This window comes from Bison bison, unplaced genomic scaffold, assembly GCF_000754665.1.
Source record: "Bison bison bison isolate TAMUID 2011002044 unplaced genomic scaffold, Bison_UMD1.0 scf7180017864286, whole genome shotgun sequence".
Classification (NCBI taxonomy): Eukaryota; Metazoa; Chordata; class Mammalia; order Artiodactyla; family Bovidae; genus Bison; species Bison bison.
The window spans coordinates 1,467,786-1,490,474 of record NW_011494858.1 but is presented as its reverse complement, the minus strand read 5'-3'; the positions used below and the strand labels follow the sequence as shown (position 1 = coordinate 1,490,474).

General features: G+C 42.3%; 1 protein-coding gene across 1 annotated transcript in view; it reads left to right on the top strand.

Moving 5' to 3' along the window:
• The window catches only part of FHOD3 (formin homology 2 domain containing 3), a 469,739-nt gene that overhangs the window by 348,819 nt on the left and 98,231 nt on the right, over window positions 1-22,689 (top strand). The window contains exons 12-13 of the mRNA XM_010849782.1: window positions 11,731-11,865; window positions 16,908-16,958. Coding sequence (XP_010848084.1) covers window positions 11,731-11,865; window positions 16,908-16,958 — 186 coding nt within the window. The remainder of the gene's footprint in view (window positions 1-11,730; window positions 11,866-16,907; window positions 16,959-22,689) is intronic.

Below are 22,689 nucleotides of genomic sequence, written 5' to 3'. Positions count from 1 at the left end.
TTGCATATATATTGAGCAACTTGAAGCTTTACCAAAGTTTATGAGTGCTCTATTGATTTCTTTCAGTCTTTTTTCTCATTGTTCATTTTGAATAGTTTCTGTTTCTATGCAAGTTCATTATTTTTCCCTCAAGTGTCAAGCACCTTTTCAGCTGGATTTTTAAAAAATTGAAGCATAATTGACATACAGCATGGTATCAGTTTCAGGTGTACAGCATAGAGGTTCGACATTTGTATACATTGCAAAAGGGTTGGCATCAAAAGTCTAGTATGGTCTGTCACTTTCAAATATGAAGTTCAGCATTACTGACTATAGTTATATTCCCAGGACTTATTCATTTTATATTTGGACGTTTTTATCTCTTAATACCCTTCCCCTATTTTGTCTAACCCCTCACCCTCCTCCTCTGGCAAAACCACCAATATGTTTACTTTATCTATGAGCTTGTTTAGTATGTTCGTTTGTTTTGTTATTTTTTTTTTTTTTAGATTCTACAAATGAATGAAATCATATGATATCTGTCTTTCTGTATCTTATTTCATACTGTTCTTCTGTGTTATCACAAAAGCAAGATTTTATTGTTTTTGTGACTGAATAATGTTCCATTGTGTAACATACACCACGTATCCTCTATCCATTCATCCATCAGTGAACATTTAGATTTCTACATCTTGCCTATTGTAAATAATGATCAGAGAACACAGGGATGTATGTATCTTTTCAAATTAGTCTTTTTGTTTTCTTTGGATAAATATCTAGAAATGTAACTTTTGGGTCATATGGTGGTTCTGTTTTTAATTTTTTGGAGGAACATCCATACTCTTCCATAATGGCTGCAACAACTTATATTTTACCAACAGGGAATAGGGGTTCCCTTTCTCCACATTCTTGCCAACCCTTGTTATTGCCTGTCCTTTTGATAAGTCTTTCTGGCAGGTGTGAAATAATGTCTAACTGATGATTCGTGATATTGAGTATCCTTTCATGTGCCTGTGGTCCATCTTTATGTCTTTGTTGGAAAAAGTCTACTAGATTATCTGAACTGAGCTCTTTTTTTGTATCTTTCATGTCTGAACATGCTCATAGTTTGTTTAACTTCTTGTATCTGTGGCCTATAGTCATAATAACTTCTAATGTTTTAGTCTTCTAGTTCTACCATCTGTGTCATTTCTGAATTGTTTTCAGTTGATTGATTTTATTTCCTCTTTATGGGTTATTTCTTAATAGATGCCACACCTTGTAAATTATCTCTCTCTCTCTCTCTTTTTTTTGGATTCCTATAAACATTCTTCACCTTCGTTCTACCGTGTAATTCAGAAAGTTTGATCCTCACAGGCCTTGTGTTTTAGCTATGTTTAATCCATATTTTACCACTGTTGAGGCAATGATCTTCTTACAACTTTAACTCATGCCACCTGACCCTTTGGCTTCTGCTTCTCCCTAGTGGCTCAAATGGTAAAGAATCCGCCTGCAATGTGGGAGACCCCACTCCAATATTCTTGCCTGGAGAATTTCATGGACAGAGGAGCCTGGTGGGCTATAGTCCATGGTGTTGCAAAGAGTTGGACATGACTGAGTGACTAACACTTTCACTTCCTCCCAACTACATATTCTTTTCCTATCTTCCAGTTGCAAGTCCTGGGCACATGACTATTATTAGCCTGACCTTCTACACCAGAAGCCTCACCCACCACTTGACTTTGAATGAACTGCCTTTGGGGAGGAATCCACTGTATTCACTCAGCTGTTGCCAGGGGCACAGAGTCCTACGCATAAGACATTATCTCAGCAGGTCATCATCATGTGTTTTCGCTTAGAGAATGGGCTGAGCATGTAGACACATGGAGACTAGTGTGTACAGTTGTATCTGACTTGCTACATCCTTGTTATTCAGCATCTAATTCATTCATCAGGTGACTCATCATGCATCTCTTCTAAGTGTCGGGAGACAAGGACAAATGAGAAAACAGGATCCAGCCTAGAAATTTAGACTGCAGGAGGAAATATAATAACATATGTGGAAATGATGAAGACCAAATTTAGGGTAGTGGTCATTTTTAGGAAAGAAATGGAAAAAAAATTTAAACTGATGCATGTACTGTGGCAAGTACTGCACAAATGGTACTTTACTAAGTACCCGTGGTGTGGGGAGGGGAGGAATATAGGTCAACACGAGGGCTCCAGCCTGACAGGCCTGTTTAAAAAGCTCAGCTCTGCTACATCCTGAACTTCTCTGTGCCTCTATTTTCTCATCTATAAAGGAGAGAATAATAGAGCTTAGTACAAGAAGTTGTATGGATTAAAAGAGCCATTTTGTGCAGAATAATTGGCACACTGTGTCGTCTCCATTCCCTCATTACAAACCGTATCTCGGTGCAGTCGAGTTCCTGCTCCAGACATCCCAGGAAGGGAGGCCTGAAACAGGTGGGATTTCTGGGGTAGTTCCTAGAGCCTTTTTCATCCAAGATTAAATATTGCAATTCCTCTTGCTCAGAGTATATCATCCGCTCCCTTGCAAAACCTCTCTGGCCTCTGGCCACCTGCATTCTTGCCTGGCTTCGCTTGGCTGCAGCTGCCTTGGGTGTAACTTAGATGACTTCAGCTTCCCAGGTGCATTCCTGGTGGCATGCAGCCCTCACCACAGACCCAGCTCGGAGCCATGACAGAAAGGCTCAGATCAAACCCACAGCCCACTGTAGCCCCTCACGCTGAGAACTGCCAGTGTTGTATTCCAGATCTGGCCTTGGAGACCACGGCTCAGACCTTCCTCTGTGTTTGTAGACTTTCTACTCCCAACATAAAGTGATGTTTCTTGAGTGCCTACTGTGACCCATATGCTATTCTAAGCAGGCTCCTATGCACACTCATATAATATGGAGTATTATTATCTCCATTTTACAAGCAGGTAAACTGAGGCTCAGAGAGGTTAACTGACTGGCCATACTCAGGTTTTCTCAATCTAAAGCCCTGCATTTAATTCCTTCACATCACAGCTGGTCCCCAGGCTGGCCAAGATTAAACAGTGCAACAACTTCCAATCACTGTAGGCATTTTCCTGAAATATTTCATTTGAAAGGTAAAAATCTGTTAAGGATGCCTTTATAAAGAGAAAAATTCACCATACTAGCTTGAATTTTGGTATTTGGATATAGTTGTTTTTAGCAATAATTTGAGATATTCCCTTTGTGTGGTTTGAATACTTTCTAGCATTGATATTCTAGGTGAGCTTATTTCCACAGGTTTACAGAGCCAGAGTTCATACTCTCACATATTGGGAATATGTAGATAGAGGGAGACCTAGGGAAATTTAATTTATTAATATTATATATGTAACTCTTGGTTACTGCTGCTACCGCTGCTGCTGCTGCTGCTAAGTCTGTTCAGTCGTGTCTGACTTTGTGCGACCCTATAGACGGAAGCCCACCAGGCTCCCCTGTCCCTGGGATTCTCCAGGCAAGAGTACTGGAGTGGGTTGCCATTTCCTTCTCCAGTGCATGAAAGTGAAAAGTGAAAGGGAAGTCGCTCAGTCATATCCGACTCTTAGCGACCCCATGGACTACAGCCTACCAGGCTCCTCCATATATGGGATTTTCCAGGCAAGAGTACTGGAGTGGGGTGCCATTGCCTTCTCCGACTCTTGGTTCCTAGTATGACCAAAATGGCTTCTGTGCATCCGGGACAGATAAGCTCATGGGGCCCTTTGATCGTCCCTTCCAGCTTCAGGGATCTGTGTTAGGGCATCCAAGGGAATGGATTTCGAGTTATAGAAGGCATTGTGCTTCACTTTAGAAGAGGAACCAGTCTTCATTGCTTTGCCTTAGCATCTCACATCTTACTTCTGAAAGGAAAGAGCCTCCATGTGTTAACACGACCTGGTAGTACATTCACATGTCCTCTGGCCTCAGACCCAACATGAGGTCTTCCTTTGCAGGGTCTCGGTAGACAGGGGATCATCTGCATTTCCCTTCCTAAGAGGCACCCGGGGAAGAAATGATAGCATCCACTCAACAAGATGGAAGCAGTTTTATTTTCCCAAGTTCTAATACTGTTCTAATTTTAAACAAGGTCCAGTGTTCTCATCTGAAAGGAAATGATGTTAACGAATGATATAGAGAAGCTTCACTGTGAACTCATTAGTATAGCCACTAATGACCCATTATTAAGTTACCACGCATGAAGTTTTTCCTGGAACAAGCTGATATATTTAGAAGAACAAATTAAAGTCAGAAGCGCAAGGGGAAATGGCAAGGTTCTTATTTTGTTCCTTACCCAAGAACTTCTCTCTCCTCCCTCTGAAAAGAGAACTCAAGACCTGAAGCTGCTGGTCCTTGAGACCACCACACAGGGCAGGCTGAGAGCTGAGCTATTAATAGAATCAGATTCACCTAAAATAATAGTCCTGTGTAGTGCATGCGTGCTAAATTGCTTCAGTCTTGTCCGACTCTGTGTGACCCTATAGACTGTAGGCCACCATGCTCCTCTGTCCATGGGATTCTCCAGGCAAGAATAATGGAGTGGGTTGCCACGCACTCCTCCAGGGGATCTTCCCAACCCAGGGATCGAACCCACACCTCTTACGTCTAACCTGCATTGCAGGCCGGTTCTTTACCACTAGTGCCACCTGGGAAGCCCCAGTTCTATGTAGGGTACCTTATTTTTTGTTTCATTTTTTGTTTTCAAATTCTGTGATTGCACATAACTTTTAATGTTCAGCTAGCTTGGGGATTCAAAGATACTCGGGCTTCCCTGGTAGCTCAGATGGTAAAGAACCCACCTGTAATGAGGGAAACCTGGGTTCGATCCCTGAGTTGGGGAGATGCCCTGGAGGAGGGCATGGCAACCCACTCCAGTATTCTTGCCTGGAGAATCCCATGGACATAAGAGCCTGGTGGGCCACAGTTCATGGGGTTGCAAAGAGTCGGACATGACTGAGAAACTAAGCAGAGCATATTTTCATATGTTTTTATATTTTTTCTAAATATTCATGAATCCCTAAATAGTGTGTGGTTTTGCTCTGCTGCTGCTGCTAAGTTGCTTCAGTCGTGTCCGACTCTGTGCGACCCCATAGACGGCAGCCCACCAGGCTCCCCTGTCCCTGGGATTCTCCAGGCAAGAACACTGGAGTGGGTTGCCATTTCCTTTGCCAATGCATGAACGTGAAAAGTGAAAGTGAAGTCACTCAGGCGTGTCCGACTCCCAGCGACCCCATGGACTGCAGCCCTCCAGGCTCTTCCGTCTATGGGATTTTCCAGGCAAGAGTACTGGAGTGGGTTGCCATTGTCTTCTCCAGTGGTTTTGTTTTATGTGTATTTAAACTTCATAAAAATGATAACATTCTCTTCATGTTCTTCAAATTACTTGTCACTATCAATATACTATGCTTTTAAGAATCGTCCAAATTAGTCTATATCACTCTATTTCATTCATTTCTTCGGCTATAGAGTATTCCTTTGTATAAATACACTGTAATTTTATTTCGCTTTTCTACTTGTTGATATTTATGCTGTTTCAAGTTATTAGCTGTTAGTAGTACAAAGCAGTGTAGTATATTCTATTCTTGTACGTGTCTGTCATCTTTATACATGCAAAGGTGTAAAGGTGTACTTTGTAGTATAAACCTAGAAGTGGATTTTCTGGATTGTGGGATAAACACATCTCCAGATGTATTAAGCGTTTCTCTGAAAGGATTTTACGAGCTTACACTCCCAGACACAGTATATGGGGGTTCTTGTTGTCTTGTTTTGTGGCAGTGTATAGTGTCTTCTGGAGAAGGCAATGGCACCCCACTCCAGTACTCTTGCCTGGAAAATCCCATGGACGGAGGAGCCTGGAAGGCTGCAGTCCATGGGGTCGCTAGGAGTCGGGCACGACTGAGCGACTTCACTTTCACTTTTCACTTTCATGCATTGGAGAAGAAAATGGCAACCCACTTCAGTGTTCTTGCCTGGAGAATCCCAGGGACGGGGGAGCCTGGTGGGCTGCCATCTATGGGGTCGCACAGAGTCGGACACGACTGAAGCGACTTAGCAGCAGCACCAGCATAGTGTCTTCAGGCATGAATTTTTGTCAGTCTGCAGCCTGGAAGGTGTGAAACAGTATCTCACTGTGGGTTTAGCTTGCATCTCCTCTCCCTGAACTCTAGTGAAGATGAGTATCATTCATGTATTTACTGGTGATTTCATTTTCTTCTTCAATAAAATGCCCACTGTCTTTTGCTCATTTTTTCTTTGCCTATTTTTCCAGTGGGCAGTTTGTCTTTTTCATATGGATTCAAAGGAGTTCTCTTTGTATCGCTTACTAATACTTTGTGGTCTGTATGTGTTACAATTAGCTTCTCCCAGGCTGCGGCTTCTCTCTATTCTTATGTGGTCTTTCAGTGTATGTAAATTTACTAATGTAACATGTGCATATGTATTAAAATTTCCCTTTTTGACTGCCCTTTTGGATTTCTGGTCTGAAAAAATTCTTTTCTATCCTAATATGTAGGTGTTGTAAAGTTTTGCTTTTTACATGTTTCACTTAAACTTCCCAGAATTTATTTTTGTGTTTGGCACGAGGAGGGGCTGCTGTATTTTTGTCTTACACGGCTAATAGTCGTCTCAGCACCATTTGTTAAATAGTCTGTTTTTTGGTTTCTTTATTTAGTTACTAAGTCCTGTCTGACTCTTTTGCGACCCCATGGATTATAGCCTGCCAGGCTCCTCTGTATATGGGATTTCCCAGGCAAGAATACTGGACCAGTTTGTCATTTCTTTCTCCAGGGGATCTTCCCCACCCAGGGATTGAACCTGTGTCTCCTGCTTTGGCAGGCACATTCTTTACTGCTGAGCCACAGGGGAAGCCCAAATAATCCGTTATGTTCCTACTAATCTGTGATGACATGTCTATCATGAATCAAGATACCATTTGCGTATGAATCTGTCATTCCATGTCTCTGTTCTTGCACCAAGACCACATTCACAATTAACCACTGTGGTTTTAGAATGGGCTTGATATCTAGTGGGGCCAGTGATCCACTTTGTTCTTATTCAAAGTTGTCTTGGTCATCCTTGGATCTCAGTTCTTCCATAAACATTTTGGAGCCACCTTGTAATGTTCCATGAAAAATCCTTTTGGAATGTTGAATGAAATTGATTTGAAATTGTATAAGTTGAAAAAGAATTGTCATCTTGACTGTATTGAATCTTTCTATATGTGAATGTGATCTAGTTGTTTAGGTCATTTATTTATGTCTTTTACTAAGACATTATGTCTTTCTTATAATGAAGTAATTTGTAGTTACCATGTAGTTAACTTATTAATTGTTGCTGTTATATGAAAATACAATTAGTATTTGCACATTTTACATTGAGAAACCTTGTTGGGCTCTTATTAATTCTAATAACTTGTAGGGTTTTTGGATTTTCTAAATAGATCATATTATCTGCAAATAATGACATTGTATTTCTTTCCCTTCCTTATGCTTTTACTTGTTTATCTTATCTTAGTGTGCTGGAAGACTACCAGAATAATATCAAATACAGGCAATTCTGGGAGTCTCCTATCATTTCTAATATTAAATTTAAATGCTTCAACATTAGGAATGATGCTTACCATAGTTTAAAAAATTTGTTTTTACTAAATACCCATTGTCAGGTTTAGAAAATTTTCTTCTATTTCTAAGAATAATGAGTTAATTCCATTCTGCTTTCCAGATTGTTGAGTTGACCACTCATTATGCTTTAGAAATATCCTAAACATTTTAATATATAGTCTTTTCATAAGTAGTCTTTTGATACATAGTCTTGATATAATACTCTTTGAATATTTTCTAATTTTCTGTATATTTTTTCTTTGACCTGAATTAATTAGAAACATTTAAAAACTTTACAATTATATGGATTTTTCAAATGTATCTTCTTGTTATTTATTTTTAACTCAATTGTATTGTGGTTAGGAAGGTAGCGCACATGAAAACCAACTCTTGTCATTCACTCATGAGCTTGAACTTTGTCGCGGGATTGACAGTCAGTTTTTAAATAGTTTCTGTGTATTTGAAAAGATTATGTTTTCTTTAATTTGGGGCACCAGGTTTTATATATATATATATATATATTCATCTGCTAGGTACAATTTATTAATCAGGTTGCTGCTGCTGCTGCTAAGTCGCTTCAGTCGTGTCTGACTCTGTGCGACCCCATAGATGGTAGCCCACCAGGCTCCCCCATCCCTGGCATTCTCCAGGCAAGAACACTGGAGTGGGTTGCCATTTCCTTCTCCAATGCATGAAAGTGAAAAGTGAAAGTGAAGTCGCTCAGTCGTGTCCGACTCTACGTGACCTCATGGACCGCAGCCCACCAGGCTCCTCTGCCCATGGGATTTTCCAGGCAAGAGGACTGGACTGGGGTGCCATTGCCTTCTCCAATTAATCAGGTTAAGCAAGTCTATTTCACTCATAACAGTTTCTCTCAGTCACTGTGTGAGAGTCATAGGAAACCCCTTCACCTGTTTGTGGATTAGATTTGGCTGCATATAACAGAAAGAGAAATATGTGATAGTAGCAAAAAGAAGATAGAAGTTATGTAAGACATAACTGTGTTTATATGGATGATAAAATTCTCTCTATGCCTAAGGATCCAAGTTGATGTATTAGATGCCTAGTAAGCCCAGACTGTAGGTGTTACTGAGCTTAGATCTGGGTCCTCACTGCTCAGAAATCAATACTCAAGATTCAAGTGCCAGTAGGAACAGAAAGGTTTCTTTAATCAGAAAGCCAGCATCCTGAGGAGAAGGTGGACTCATGTCCCCAAATCAACTCCAAAGATTTTTCTCAGCTGTGAAAAGATTATGGGGTCCATGGGGTCGCGAAGAGTCTGACATGACTGAGCAACTTGACTTTCACTTTTCACTTTCATGCATTGGAGAAGGAAATGGCAACCCACTCCAGTGTTCTTGCCTGGAGAATCCCAGGGACGGGGGAGCCTGGTGGGCTGCCGTCTATGGGGTCACACAGAGTCGGACACAACTGAAGCGACTTAGCAGCAGCAGCAGCAACCTGATTAATAACTTTTACCTAGCAGATATATATATATATATATAACCTGGTGCCCCAAATTAAAGGGGGGAGTGATCTCACTTAATCATTGAGATGTGTGCATGCTCAGTCACTTCAGTTGTGTCTGATTCTTTGTGACCCCGTGGACTGTTGCCTGCCAGGCTCCTCAGTCCATCAGATTCTCCAGGCAAGAATACTGGAGTGGGTTGCCATGTCCTTCTCTAGGGAATTTTCCCAAGCCAGGGATCAAACCCATGCCTCCTGCATTGCAGGCAGATTTCTTTACCGACTGAGCTAGCAGGGAAGCCTTAATCATTGAGACAGAGGTGCAGATTCATTGCCATCTCCCATTGCATGCAAGCTCATCAGCTCTTTGTGATCTTTCTTTAGATGCTATCTTGTTCTCACAATTTTTCATAGGATTACTGACAGGGAGACTGGGGAGAAGATATAGTCGTCTGTTAATTACTTATTCTTCATTTTTACTTCTTTGATCTAAAGAAGAAACCAACAGGAAGCAAGATACTGTGTGATCAAAAGGTTTGAAAAGTGTGCTTGGCACCAGTCAGAATGGCTGCTATCCAAAAGTCTACAAGCAATAAATGCTGGAGAGGCTGTGGAGAAAAGGGAACCCTCTTACACTGTTGATGGGAATGCAAACTAGTACAGCCACTATGGAGAACAGTGTGGAGATTCCTTAAAAAACTGGAAATAGAACTGCCTTATGACGCAGCAATCCCACTGCTGGGCATACACACTGAGGAAACCAGAATTGAAAGAGACACGTGTACCCCAGTGTTCATCGCAACACTGTTTATAATAGCCAGGACATGGAAGCAACTTAGATGTCCATCAGCAGATGAATGGATAAGAAAGCTGTGGTACACATACACAATGGAGTATTACTCAGCCATTAAAAAGAATACATTTGAATCAGTTCTAATGAGGTGGATGAAACTGGAGCCTATTATACAGAGTCAAGTCGGAAAGAAAAACACCAATACAGTATACTAATGCATATATATGGAATTTAGAAAGATGGTAACAATAACCCAGTATGCAAGACAGCAAAAGAGACACAGATGTATAGAACAGTCTTTTGGACTCTGTAGGAGAGGGAGAGGGTGGGGAGATTTGGGAGAATGGCATTGAAACATGTATAATATCATATAAGAAACTAATCGCCAGTCCAGGTTCAATGCAGGATACAGGATGCTTGGGGCTGGTGCACTGGGACGATCCAGAGGGATGGTACGGGGAGGGAGGTGGGAGTGGGGGTCAGGATAGGGAACACGTGTACACCCATGGCGGATTCATGTTGATATATGGCAAAACCAATACAATATTGTAAAGTAATTAGCCTCCAATTAAAATAAATAAATTTAAAAAAAAAAAAAAAACAAGAAAGAAAAGTGTGCTCGGGCAGAGCCTGGGGGTGCCTGGTTTAAGGTTAGTTATAATATAGTTTTGCTAAAGTGACAAAACAAAGGGGGCCTCCTGCAGAGAGCTTTGTCCCGCTGAAAGCTGCTCACAGAGGCTTTGGTTACTCCCTCCTTGGAGCAACTGGGTATGGTGGTTTCTTCCCTCTGCTTCTCCTCCCACCTCTGATGGGTTGCCAGAGGTGACTCACCTTTTCTAGGGAGAACAGCTGTACGACTTATGGCAGAATGTGTGTGCTGCAATAGTCACATCTTTCTCCTGTGCTGAGGGACCTTGTGTTCCCCATGAGGCAGGCATATTCATTAAATTCAAGTAGGCTATCACCCAAGCTATATATCAGAAATATTTGTGTCTTAGTTTAGATGTTTTCCCAATAAACAAAGGTTCAGTTGTCTGTAACAGATTTTATTATTCCCCAGAGGTCCAACAGACTCTCCTTCCCAGCTAACCCTCTTCTTTATTTTTCATATAGTTACCTAATTTTGCTTTCTTCCATCCATTCTCCTGACTTAAAATTTTCTGTGGTTCCCCTCTTATTCTTCACTAAGGCCTTCACATAGCTGACCATCCCCATCACAGCATCTTAAGTGAACAGTCCAGATTATTTGTGTGGTATCATCAATAATCAAGTGCTGTCCTTTGAACAAGCTGCTTGTTCATGGACACTTCTTGACATGGAAATGAAATTTCCTTAATTCTGTTCAGATTTCAGACCATTGACATTTTTTTTTCCTCCTTATCTGTCATCCCAATACCTTGTTTTAAGATGATACAATTATTTGGGGATGTATATTAAGAAATAGGTATATGGCAAAATATTTTTAGTACACGTAAAAGAGAAAACAGTTTTAAGCTGAATGTTTCTTCCAGGTCATCAGAGTCTTATCAGAAACCAGTTTTAAAATGTGCACGCATGTGGGTATGGAGAGAATATGTATTTATATTTTAAGCATATCCTGGAATACTTTTTGATAATAATATCACTCATTATTGATGACTGCTTATATGCCAAGCCTGCTGCTTGGTATTTTATATGCATTATCGCCTTTTTGTCCTCCGAGCATGTAAAGCAAGTTACTTATCTCCATTTACAGATGAAGATCTTGGAACAGAAGTCCTGAGACACTCAGTAATTTCCCCCACCCATTACCTAGGTACTGGCAGACCCTCAGTTCTAACCAAGGCTGACTGATTCCTACATTAGTCCTTTTAATCAGTGGATGAGCCACTCAAACATTGACTCGTTGTATCTTTAGGTCATCAGTGAGTGGTCTTCTCACGTCATCCTTTAGACAGCACCAAGAGTCCTTGGCAGCAGAGAGAGAGAGGCGGCGACAGGAGAGAGAGGAAAGGTTGCAGAGAATAGAACGAGAGGAAAGAAACAAATTCAGGTAAGATGGATTTAAAAACTTTAATGAACTGAAAATTAAAGCACATGCTTTCACTGTTGCATATGGTTAATACTGGTATTAAAGGATTAGGGATTAATATGCTTGCTTCCGACGCTGCCTCTGTTTTCAAGAAGAGCAAGCCTGAAACAGGCTTGATCTAGTTTCTTGTGGCCTGTCTTCCTTTAACCTATGGCAGGAAACAGAGCCAGCCAGCCAGATTCAATTAAGGCCTGTGTGTTCTTGGGGCCTTCATTATCTAAAATGGTTTTATCCAGGCCTTCCTGAAGGCAGAGGACCTAATTGGCTTAATTTGACATTTTCCCCTGAAGCTATTCATGTTTTATTCATATTCTATTGGACACCTAAAAGAAAATGCTTTCCCACTTCCTGGTTTCTTACTCCTTGTAGCAATATTTCATATTTTTTTAAGGCAATAGTATTTCCTCCTGTTGGAGAGAAGAAGGCATTGTATTGATTAGTCCCAGGCCATTGTCCCCCCTGGTCTCTTTGGTCTCTGTCCAGCTCTAAAGATGTGTTCTTGGGTGGCCCACTCCAGCTTCTGTGTCTTGGCCTGTCTGCTCTGCTGAATCCAGGATCTCTCCTTTTCTCCTTCAGTCAGATCAACCTTTCCCCCCATCCTCCTGATCCACATCTTAACACTCCTCTAGCCTGGGTTCATGCTGTGGAGTTCTTTTTAAAATGCTGGACACTTGGTTCGTCTTTTCTCACACCTTTCATTCCTCCTACTCTTCCTTTCTTCCCTTTGTCTTTTCCCTCCTTCCCTCTTTCCTTCTCCATCTCCTTCCTCCGCCCTCCTTCATCTTCCATTCATCTCTCCCATAGTTTCTACACTCTTTTTTCTTCTTATTTCTCTCCCATCTCCACTTCCTATTTCTTCCCTTCAGTTTTTTTTGGGAAACAGTCTTTGATCAATTACTCACAGTGAAATCTACGAAGGATATAAAGCATTGTCAACGAGGATTTACAAGTTCAATAATGCTTTTTTTTTTTCCCAGCCGCCAATAAGAGTATAGACTCCTCTGTTCATGGGATTTTCCAGGCAAGAATACTGGAGTGGGTTGCCATTTCCTCCTCCAGGGTGTCTTCCTGACCCAGGAATCAAACCTGCATCTCTTATGCTCCCTGCATTGGCAGGCAGGTTCTTAAGCACTACTGCCACCTGAGAAGCCTCTATATAGTCATAGAGATGAGCAGAGCTGTGAACTTGCCTTAACCGTAACTCACTACTATATGAAAACAAGTATCCCAAGTCTGGTGGGTAAAAAAACTAATCCTGACTTTTGTAAGATGGGGATTCACAAGCTGCATGAAGTAAAGCAACATCATTCAGATCAGATCAATCGCTCAGTCGTGTCCGACTCTTTGCGACCCCATGAATCGCAGCACGCCAGGCTTCCCTGTCCATCACCAACTCCCGGAGTTCACTGAGACTCACGTCCATCGAGTCAGTGATGCCATCCAGCCATCTCATTCTCTGTCATCCCCTTCTCGTCCTGCCCCCAATCCCTCCCAGCATCAGAGTCTTTTCCAGTGAGTCAGCTCTTCGCATGAGGTGGCCAAAGTACTGGAGTTTCAGCTTTAGCATCATTTCTTCCAACATCATTATCACACCATATTTGTATGGTGTACCTTGAGCTGTCAGATTTCTACCAAATGATACATGGAAAGGCCAGACCTGTATGCACCATTTCTCATGAGGTAGCTCTGGAAGTTGTCACTTTTGGAAAAACCAATTTGTAAAACTACTGGAACAGGTTAGATGCTCATGATTCAGGGCTTTCTGAGAGAGCCACATATTTCACCACCAAATAGCAGCAGAGCATCTGACTGAAACACATGGAAAATTCAGAGATTAGCTTACACATTTAAGGTTTTGATTGAAAACCTCTTAAAACAAGGTTCCAGATCTGGGAAAGATGAAATCAGCATGCTCCCTCCTGTCTCTTCTATGCCATCACGCAATGCAGCCATCAGTCATGGACAGGTTGAAAGCATGGAGCGCTGAAAACTCTGAACTGGAAAAGGGAGCAGGTGAATTGGGGATGGAGGCTAGCATTCAAAGTTCCACCAAAACCAGGGAGAGTTCACCATTTTTCCCTTCAGTATTACATGGCATGACTCAGAAGCGTCCCCAAACCCAGAAGCACATGCCAGGTGTGAGCTGAAAGAGCTCTAAGGGAACGCCTCTTTTTCCGGACTGTTGTCATTGTTCAGTCACTAAGTCATGTCTGACCCTTTGCCAACCATGAACTGCAGCACACCAGGCTTCCCTCCTTCACTGTCACCCAGAGTTTGCTCAAACTCATGTCGGTTGAGTTGGCGATGTCATTCAAACATCTCATCCTCTGTCACCCCTTCTCCTGCCCTCAATCTTTCCCAGCGTTGTGATCTTTTCCAATAAGTTGACTCTTTGCATCAGGTGGCCAAAATATTGGAGCTTCAGCATCAGTCCCTCTGATGAGGAGCAGCAAAAGGAATTCCTGAGGGTTGGAGAGTTCAGAAGTCTCCTGTTTCATCTTATTTTTTTCTTTGTATCTCTGCCAGCCTCCAAGCAATATGGTTACAGAAGCACAGTGATGACATTAGTGTCCAGGCAGGTGCCTAAAACTCAGGGAGGGAACCCTTCCTGTGCTCAGAAGAGTGTGATGCAAGAACACTTCTTTTCTCCATGTCTCCTTCTGCTGCATTGCCCTGTAAGCAGATGCAGGTACTGAAAGCCTGTAGCAGAGCAGGGAAAGTAAAGCCCAAGTTTTTTGCCCAGAGGACCAGGAAGGGAGATGTAAGTTAGGAGTCCAGAAAATGATGGGAAAGTTATAAAAAGTAGAGAGGTCAAGAGAGCAATCCAGAGGTCATCTCTAGTTTGTGCACATGTGACTCAGAACCTAAACAGGATACCACAAACTTGGAAAACTAAGTTCAGAGTGGAACACACTTAGGTATCAGACTGGCCACAGGGTGGTGCATATGAGGACCTGATAGGAATAGCATTAAAAATATTTGAGAACTGATCTAATGCTGGAACCAATATCAGAAGGCAGTCAGAGCTTATAGGCTGAGCCTAACTTGGTTGATTGCCCACTAAAGGAAAACAATCAAGATTCTTCATAGAATTTAAATAAGGCTCTGAGTCACATTGCAAAATATTTAAAATATACAGAATGCAATCCAAAACAATTTGTCATCGGAATCCAGAAAAAAAAATCTTCAAAGGGAAAAGAGAATCAAAATATGCTGAACACAAAAGGACATAGATGTTGTCATTATCAGACACAGACTTTAAAGCAGCTGTTATAAACATGTTCTAAGATATAAAGGCAAATGCTTTTGAAACAAATGAAAAGTCTCTGCAAAGAGATGGAAAATATAAAGAAGAAGCAAATGGAAATACATAGAGAAGCAGAAAATACAATAACCAAAATAAAAAAGGCTTTGAATGGTTTCAGCCGCAGAATAGAAATGAAAGAAAAGTCAGTGAATTTGAAGATGAAACAACAGAAATTATCCGATCTGAAAGACGAAACGAAATATTGGAAAAAAAAAAAAGAACAGTGTCTGATGGACTCATAAAATAATACATCTTAGCATTTGTGTCTTTGAAGTCCCAGAAGAATAGGATAAGAGTCCATTGTAATATGTATTCAGCCCATATATTGGTAGTAAGAATTAGACCTGGGCAACCTCATCTTCAGAGACCATGCTCATAACTAGCTATTCAGTGTTTTCTCTTGGTCACCAAAGAATCTCACTCATCGTTTAAGAGCATAGTGAGATCCTGGCAAAATAAGCCTGTCTAGAAAGGAATGCTGATTATTGTACAGACCACACAGAACTACTGATTATGATGACTTCAATTCTATCCTGAAAATCTGAGGATGTGAATGAAAAGAAATTCAAAGAAGGAAATAGGAAAAGCTTTATAGAATCATGCCTGGGATTAGCCATATGGCTGACCTTTTATCAGCCACCTCATTGATACAAGTTATTCATGTTCCTTGTGCTGTTTTCTTTGCAAAGCATTCTTATCTGTTGTTATTTTTGTTGAATATTATCATAGTTTTCCCGGGTTATGGGAAATGTTATTTCTAGTGTGGTGAGTGATGAGAATGGATGTTTATAAATGATAACACATTTGTGCCTTTGTTGATTTTCCTCCCCCCTCCTAACCTGGTTTAGTTGCTCTTACTATCCCTTTATATCCAGGTTATCAGTGCCCAGAGGGGTGGAGTACTTAAGCTACCTTATGAGGTTCAGTGTAGAAAACTGTGATGTCACAGTGCTCCAGGAAAACAAATAGTTTACTGAGAAGGGACTGACCACATAGTCTTAGACTTAGATTCAAGTTGGAACCTCACCAGGAGAAACAGACAAACAAGCATTAAGACGAGACAGATTTGGGCATATTATGGATAAAGACAAGAGAGAATGCACAAAAGCTTCCAGTGATCTCTGCTTAGAAACTGAAGTGTGAGGGATTCAGAGGAAGAATCTTGGGCTGTGGCAGGAATATCTAAACTGTAGAGTGCAGTACAAATTGGCCAAGACACTTGGGCCCACCCAGATTCAAATCTTGAGGGGAATGTTGGGGAGTTACCAGAGCTTGGCTGTGTGGTACTCACCGCTGAATACCGTTGCTTGCTTGTCATTGCCATATCTTATTGATGACTTGGTTTACCTTTTAAAAATCTTTTTGTCTCACCCCTCTTCCCCAAATACTTAAAGTCTTCTTTCTGAAGAGTAATTAGAGTTCTGAGTGAATCCAGTAATCCCTTGTTTTCATCCCTGTGATTTTATATAAAAATGTAGTGCTTTTAATTTTCATCTCTGTGATTTTATATAAAAATGTAGTACTTTTAAAGTATAGCCTTTATGTTTATATTTTAAAAATTTAACAATAACCACTTTCCATTTCTGAGATGATAGCTTTCATGATATACTCTGTTAATAATTTCTTGGCAATTTTATGAGCCTCTAATTCTATTGTTTTCCTTCCCCATTTTGTTTGTTTTGCATACTTCCATTAGCCGAGAGTATTTAGACAAAAGAGAAGAACAAAGACAAGCAAGAGAAGAAAGGTTTGTATATCTCTTCTTTCCCATTGTAACCAAATGGCATGTGACGTGTCACTCTTAACGAAGCCGGCAGAGGAGACTTTGGTAGTTAAAATACAATAGCTTCACCTAAGACCTAAGACCTTGGGAGCTGGCATTTTGCAGAATAGAGTGTCCTGGTTATCTCCATTTTCCAAGAAAGTACAGATTAATTATTTAGTGCCATCATGGTGTGAGATATATGTGTCTGTTCCTCCAAAACTCTTCTCCAAATAAACATATAGTTTAGCTTATTGACATGTGGTATATATTTTAAATGTCTTTTTACTACCACTGTTGAGCCTGGGTTAGGTGTCCCTCCTGTGTGTTTCCAAGTCATTTGTTCAGCATTTCTTCAACAAATATTTGAGCCCACACACTATGCCAGGCACTAGCTAGGGTGCCAGACCCTCCCGAGATTCTCCCTGGAGGTGCCTGACCACTTACCCATCGCCTTACTGAACTGTACTCAGTTCCTGCATGGCAGGAACCATACCTGGTTTTCCTGGGTGTCCCAGTGCCTGCCATAGGGCTTGCAGGTAGCAGACACTTAGGAAGAATGTATTGAATAAATGAGGCTTCCCTGGTAGCTCAGTGGTAAAGAATCTGCCAGCAATGCAGGAGACATGGGTTTGATCCCTGGGTTGGGAAGATCCCATGGAGAAGGAAATGGCAACCCGCTCCAGTATTCTTGCCTAGAGATTCCCAGGCTCAGCCTGGTGGACTACAGTCCATGGGGTTGCAAAGAGTCAGACAGGACTTAGCAACTAACCAACAACCAACAATTGAATAAAGGAGCAAAGGAACCAACAGCTTTAAAATATTTAAGCTGTTAAACCAGTTTGTTCATTTCAATGGCAACATACTTTGGATCCCTTTAAACCATATCAAGTTAATATATTCAGTGTCTGGTAAACTTAGATAAGCAGAGGAAATTGTTTTTGGAAGTAGACCAGCAAAATGCAAGTTTACCCCTAGCTGGACACAACTGTCCAGCTGTACAGTTGTGAGAGCTGGACCGTAAAGAAAGCAGAGTGCCAAAGAATTGATGCCTTTGAACTGTGGTGCTGGAAAAGACTCCTGAGAGTCCTTTGGACAGCAGTGAGATCAAACCAGTCAATCGTAAGGGAAATCAACCCTGAATTCTCGTTGGAAGGACTGATGCTGAAGCTGAAACTCCAGTATGTTGGTCATCTGATGCAAACAGCTAATTCATTGGAAAAGTCCCTGATGCTGGGAAAGATTGAGGACAGAAGGAGAAGAGGTTGTCAGAGGATAAGATGGTTGGATGGCATCACAGATGCAATGGACATGAACTTGGGCAAACTTAGGGAGATGGTGAGGGACAGGGAGGCCTGGCTTGCTACAGTCCATGGGTCACAAAGATCAGACCCAACTGTGCGACTGAACAGCTGTCCAGCCTGCAGTTATTCCCTCTACCACCAGGTGGGGGTTACTGCACAGAGAGACTGGAAAGGCTGGGCTCATACCAGAGCCAGTCCGGAACCAATCAGTCTCTGAACTATGCCAATAAAAAGTGGAATTGTGCTAATTTTTTTTAGACACCATCAGCTAAATAGATCAGGACAGTCTCAGACAGGGAAGAGTGGAGACTGTCTGTGTTCAATTAAAAGTTAGATGCTTACGTCGGCCTCATAAACAAAACCATGGCATTACTTTAATTCCAGTGTTCTATTAGATTATTGCCATCCTGATAACCAGTTGTGGCCAGCAAATTTATAGTAAAAGATGCTGGTAAAGAAACTCTAGTAAGTACCTGTTTTTTGTTTTTTGTTACACTGGAGGACATGACATATACCCTGGTTTAAGAAATCAAATTTTAGGACTCCCTTGCTAGTCTAGTGGTTAAGACTTCACCTTCTAATGCAGGAGGTATGGGTTCGATCCATGGTCAGGGAGCTAGGATCCCACATGCCTCTTGACCGAGAGACCAGAACATAAAACAGAAGCAAAATTATAACAAATTCAATAAAGACTAAAAAAAAAAAAATGGTTCACATAAAAAAAAATGTTAAAAAAGAAATCAAGTTGTATCTTTTAGCTTTCCCTCTGGACTCTGAACTTTTTTGAGCTTTTGGACAACTTGATAGTCATGTTGTATCTGTACAGGCAAGACTTTAAAGCTCCTGGAGAGAAGACAGGTACTGTGTGCGTCAAGATCTGAGCTGGTTCAGACTGGAATCTAGTTTTTTCCAAATTGCTGAGGGCTGCCTCATTCTGCATATTATTTACTACTCTTTCCCCTGAAGTAGAGCATCACTTACCTGGAAAACTCACGCAGAGGAGGTTTCTACTCCTTTTCTCTGGCCTCCACTCTCTCCCCGACACCACCCACCACCCTGGGTCTTCTTAGCTGGTGTGGGATCGGGTTCTCCATGGCCCCATGTGGGGTTCTTTCTGTACAGCCTGCCTTTCTGTTTACCTGAGATTTGGGGAAGCAGCCAAGTGTTTTCCTTTGATTTGGACCAGCCACTTTTCCTGGTTAGTTGGCTGTTTGAATTACCTGGTAAAGATGGAAGTGAGGGAGATATACTTTCATCCCTTGTTGGAAAGCAATTGGGAGTTCCTGGTAAGCCAGGAAAAGATAGATTTCCAAGTTATAATGGAACTTGGAAATGGATGGGAAAACTAATGGAGATCAGAGGTGGAAAGAGACATGGAAGAGAACTCCATCTGTTAACTCTTTCAGGGTGGAGCCAGGCATGTTTGTTTGGTCCCATGACTCAGAAAAGACAGCCAGACTCACAGCAGAGAGGTTTTGAGGTTCATATAACCTAGTATAATGAGATGAATGTCATTTTGCTATTTTGAGGGGTAATGGCCATGCATACAAATTTGGTTTAATTTTTAATTTTAAAATTTCATGTCATCCCATTCCATAATTTTAGGTAAGCTGTTTTACTGATAATGGTGCAGATCCAGAGTAAGTCTCTGTCTGGTCTATTTCTAATTTTTTGTAAGTATTTATAAGAAAGTCTCTGTCTGATATTGATTGACTTGATGTTCATGAATGATTCTTTTTTAGGGGTGATAAGGAATGAGATCATAAGGAATCGTTGGGTTGGGATGGAGGTCAGGGTGAGAGTGGTCTGAGGGAGCTGGCAGGACTTGGAGAGGAGGTGCCTTATGGGAAGCAGAGGTTCTGAGGACAGAGTGCAAAGGGGACGGCTGGGACTGGGCAAGGATTTAGGAAATCATGCATCACAGTGATCCTGAAGCAATAAGAGCGGATTCTGAACATGATCTGAGGACAGACTAGAAGTTAGAGGGAGCCAGGTTTTGGTTTAAGGGAGAATTTCCAAGCACTTGGGTGGCAGGAAGAGTCATTAGTAAGTAGGTGCAGTGAAAAGTCATGCAGGGTTTCTAGTGCCTACTAGAGATTTAATAATTTAGATTTGAGCAAGCTCTGGGAGTTTGTAATGGACAGGGAAGTCTGGCGTGCTGCAGTTCATAGGGTCGTAAAGAGTCGGACACGACTGAGCGACTGAGCTGACTGAACTGAGTGCTTTTAGTTTTTAGCACATGACAGGCACTCAACAGAATATTTAATAAATAATGAAAAGATAAATGAATTAGATGTGGACAGAGGCAAGATAATGAGAATGTTTCAACGAGGGTAGGCGAAATGGAAAGTATTTTGAGTCGGGGGCATAGTCTGTTGATAGAAACCCAGTACTTTGTTCCTAGGAGGCTACATCAGAATCTGTTGATTGGAGGCAGTGTTGCTAGGCAGCCGAGGCATGACCGTCATCAAATGGGCTGGGGGGCTCCTAGGATCGAGCACCACTTAGATCACTCTCGCAGGGAAGGTCGGGATAGAGGTCCAGCTTCCTCCCCAGGTTTTGCCAGAGGTGTCCATGGGGCAGGAGAGGTTGCCGAGCTTGAAGGTCTCCACGCTGGGTAGCCTGGCGCTCCCTGAGCTTGAAGGTCTCCACGCTGGGTAGCCTGGCGCTCCCCAAGCATGCCCATCACCACTCCACCCATCGCAGGAATACAGAAACATAGCGGCTCTTGACACTTGGGCCTCCCCACCTCTGCCGTGTTTTAATGTTAATTGTGGAAAAGTGTACATAACATATAACTTACTGTTTTAACCATTTTAAAATGTATAATCCAGTAGTGTTAAATACATTCACATTTTTGTGCAACTAGCCTCCAGCACTCTTTGTCTATAGAACTGACCCCTTAACCCTAAATCCTGCCATTTTTGTCTGTCATCTAAAGATCTTAAAAACAAGTCAGATTAAACCCCTGACTCGTCCCCTCTGCCTGTCTCAGGGATCCTCAGGGGTGACATCCATGAGCCAAGAGGTGCACAGGAATAGTCTTTGAGAAGTCTATCCAGACCCTGGACCCCCTGGGGTCCCCCCTGAAAATGGGGTGAACCCTTTGGCTGCCAGCACATACCTACCAGCCTGGCTTCCCACAGGGAGGGGACCAGAGAGGCTAGGGTGGGGCTGGCAGAAATGGAGGTTGGTGATGGGTTGTCCTCCTGGCCTGAAGCCTTCTGTGTGGGGCTTCGTTACTTCTCTCCCTGATTTTGCTAGAGCATGGCTTCCCTCCTCTAGGATCCCCATCTCTGGGACATGTCCAGACCCTCTTGTTTGCCCTGGATTCCTCCTGCCCCCTGCCCTCGCCACTTGGACTCCACATGGGGACACGTGGGCCCGTCATGTGATCTCCTGGCCTCCCAGCCTTCCTGGCCTTCCATTTGCCCCCAGCCCTTTCATAATAAAATACAGGCCCCGACACTTGCCCTCAAGACCACTGTCTTCCATGATTCCTGTCACTTTCACCACCTGGTAGTTTTTTGGGGCCCATCTGCATTAACTTCAGAAATATCTCCTTTATGGTACTTTTCCTACTTTTTGAGAGATGACGTTGTTGGCAAGGAAAGTCCAGAGTCTCTAAAGCTTTCTTTCTGGGTTGAGTTTCACCCTGTTAACCATGAGACAGACATTTGTAAATGCAGATCCACATCATACGTTTTAGCAGAGAGTCACCAGGAAAGTAAGCTCACTCCGCAAGAAAGTGAAATCCATGGCCCTGCCCTCTGGCGCCCTGGGCCGCAGGGAGATGAGAGCACGTGGGCTGCTCCTGGGGGGTTCTTTGCCTCCTTCCCATCAGCCCATGAATGCACGGCACCCAGGGAAAGAACTGAGGATGGTGATCTTCCTGTTCTCAAAAAGTCCTATCATCTGCTTGTTGAAAACAGACATACACACGTGAAAAGATGACTAAATATGCCAGGCAGTAAATGTAAAATGCCATCTGAGTTAAATGGGCTACATATCCGACATGAGTTCAGAGGCAAGGGCAAGATCGTTTCCAGCTGTGGTGGTCAGGACAGGCCCCCCCTGGGGAAGATGCGCGTGCGAGCCTGTCCCGGGGCCTGGCGGGAGAGCTGTGATGACTGCAGACCTGGGAGCCACGCCCCCTGAAGGATGGATGAAGAAATGTGTGCTTTCTAAAGGCATTCTTTTAAAAGGTTCAATGTGTGTGCTCTGCCTTTCTTATCCAGCTGAAGTAAGAGCGCCGTGTGTGCAGTGTCTGGGTAGGGGCTACAGGGTCTAGGGCCGGGGGCTTGCCCTTGGGAAGTAACTGAAGCAGTGAGTTTAGGCGGATGTGAGTGAGGGTCTGGAATAAGCATTTGCAAAGTTTTGTGGTGGGTATGATAGTCAAAAGGGGTTTCCAG